Source organism: Propithecus coquereli, unplaced genomic scaffold (assembly GCF_000956105.1).
Source record: "Propithecus coquereli isolate 6110/MARCELLA unplaced genomic scaffold, Pcoq_1.0 Scaffold44, whole genome shotgun sequence".
In the NCBI taxonomy this organism is placed as follows: Eukaryota; Metazoa; Chordata; class Mammalia; order Primates; family Indriidae; genus Propithecus; species Propithecus coquereli.
This window is the reverse complement of record NW_012150174.1, coordinates 1,920,873-1,921,335: the sequence shown is the minus strand read 5'-3', so window position 1 is coordinate 1,921,335 and position 463 is coordinate 1,920,873. Positions and strand designations below refer to the sequence as shown.

At 35.2% G+C, this 463-nt stretch overlaps 1 protein-coding gene across 1 annotated transcript in view; it reads right to left on the bottom strand.

The window, feature by feature from the left end:
- The window catches only part of SAAL1 (serum amyloid A-like 1), a 28,177-nt gene that overhangs the window by 11,524 nt on the left and 16,190 nt on the right, over positions 1–463 (bottom strand). Inside the window, exon 5 of the mRNA XM_012654170.1 lies at positions 187–306. Coding sequence (XP_012509624.1) covers positions 187–306 — 120 coding nt within the window. The remainder of the gene's footprint in view (positions 1–186; positions 307–463) is intronic.

Genomic DNA, 463 nt, shown 5'->3' with positions numbered 1-463 from the left:
GTCACAATGGCTTTGAAGTGAAAGACAAATATATAAAAATAACAACTTGAACAAAAACTTTCACTGAGCCAAGTTTAGGGGAGAAGAGAATGGGAGGCAGGATATAGAAGCACATATATTGCCTGTACTCTAACCATGACAAGCTTACAGTGTTTGAGACAGTAAAGTCAAAAATGAAAAATTAACTCTATTTTCCTAGATTCCCTTGTGGGTAACTTTATAGAATCCATGAAGAGAAAAGCATACCTGCTTGTTTCCAGCAGAGTAGGTGGGTCTGAATCATACAAACAGTGCAATAACACCTCCCTACAAAAAAAAAAAATAGTTAAATTATATGCTTAACCTCTCTCATTTCAAATATCAGAGTTTTCATTTAATTTTGTGAACATTTTTTATCGTGAAATATAGCATATATATAGAAAAGCCTATAAGATCCAACTCTAGGCCGGGCGCGGTGGCTCAC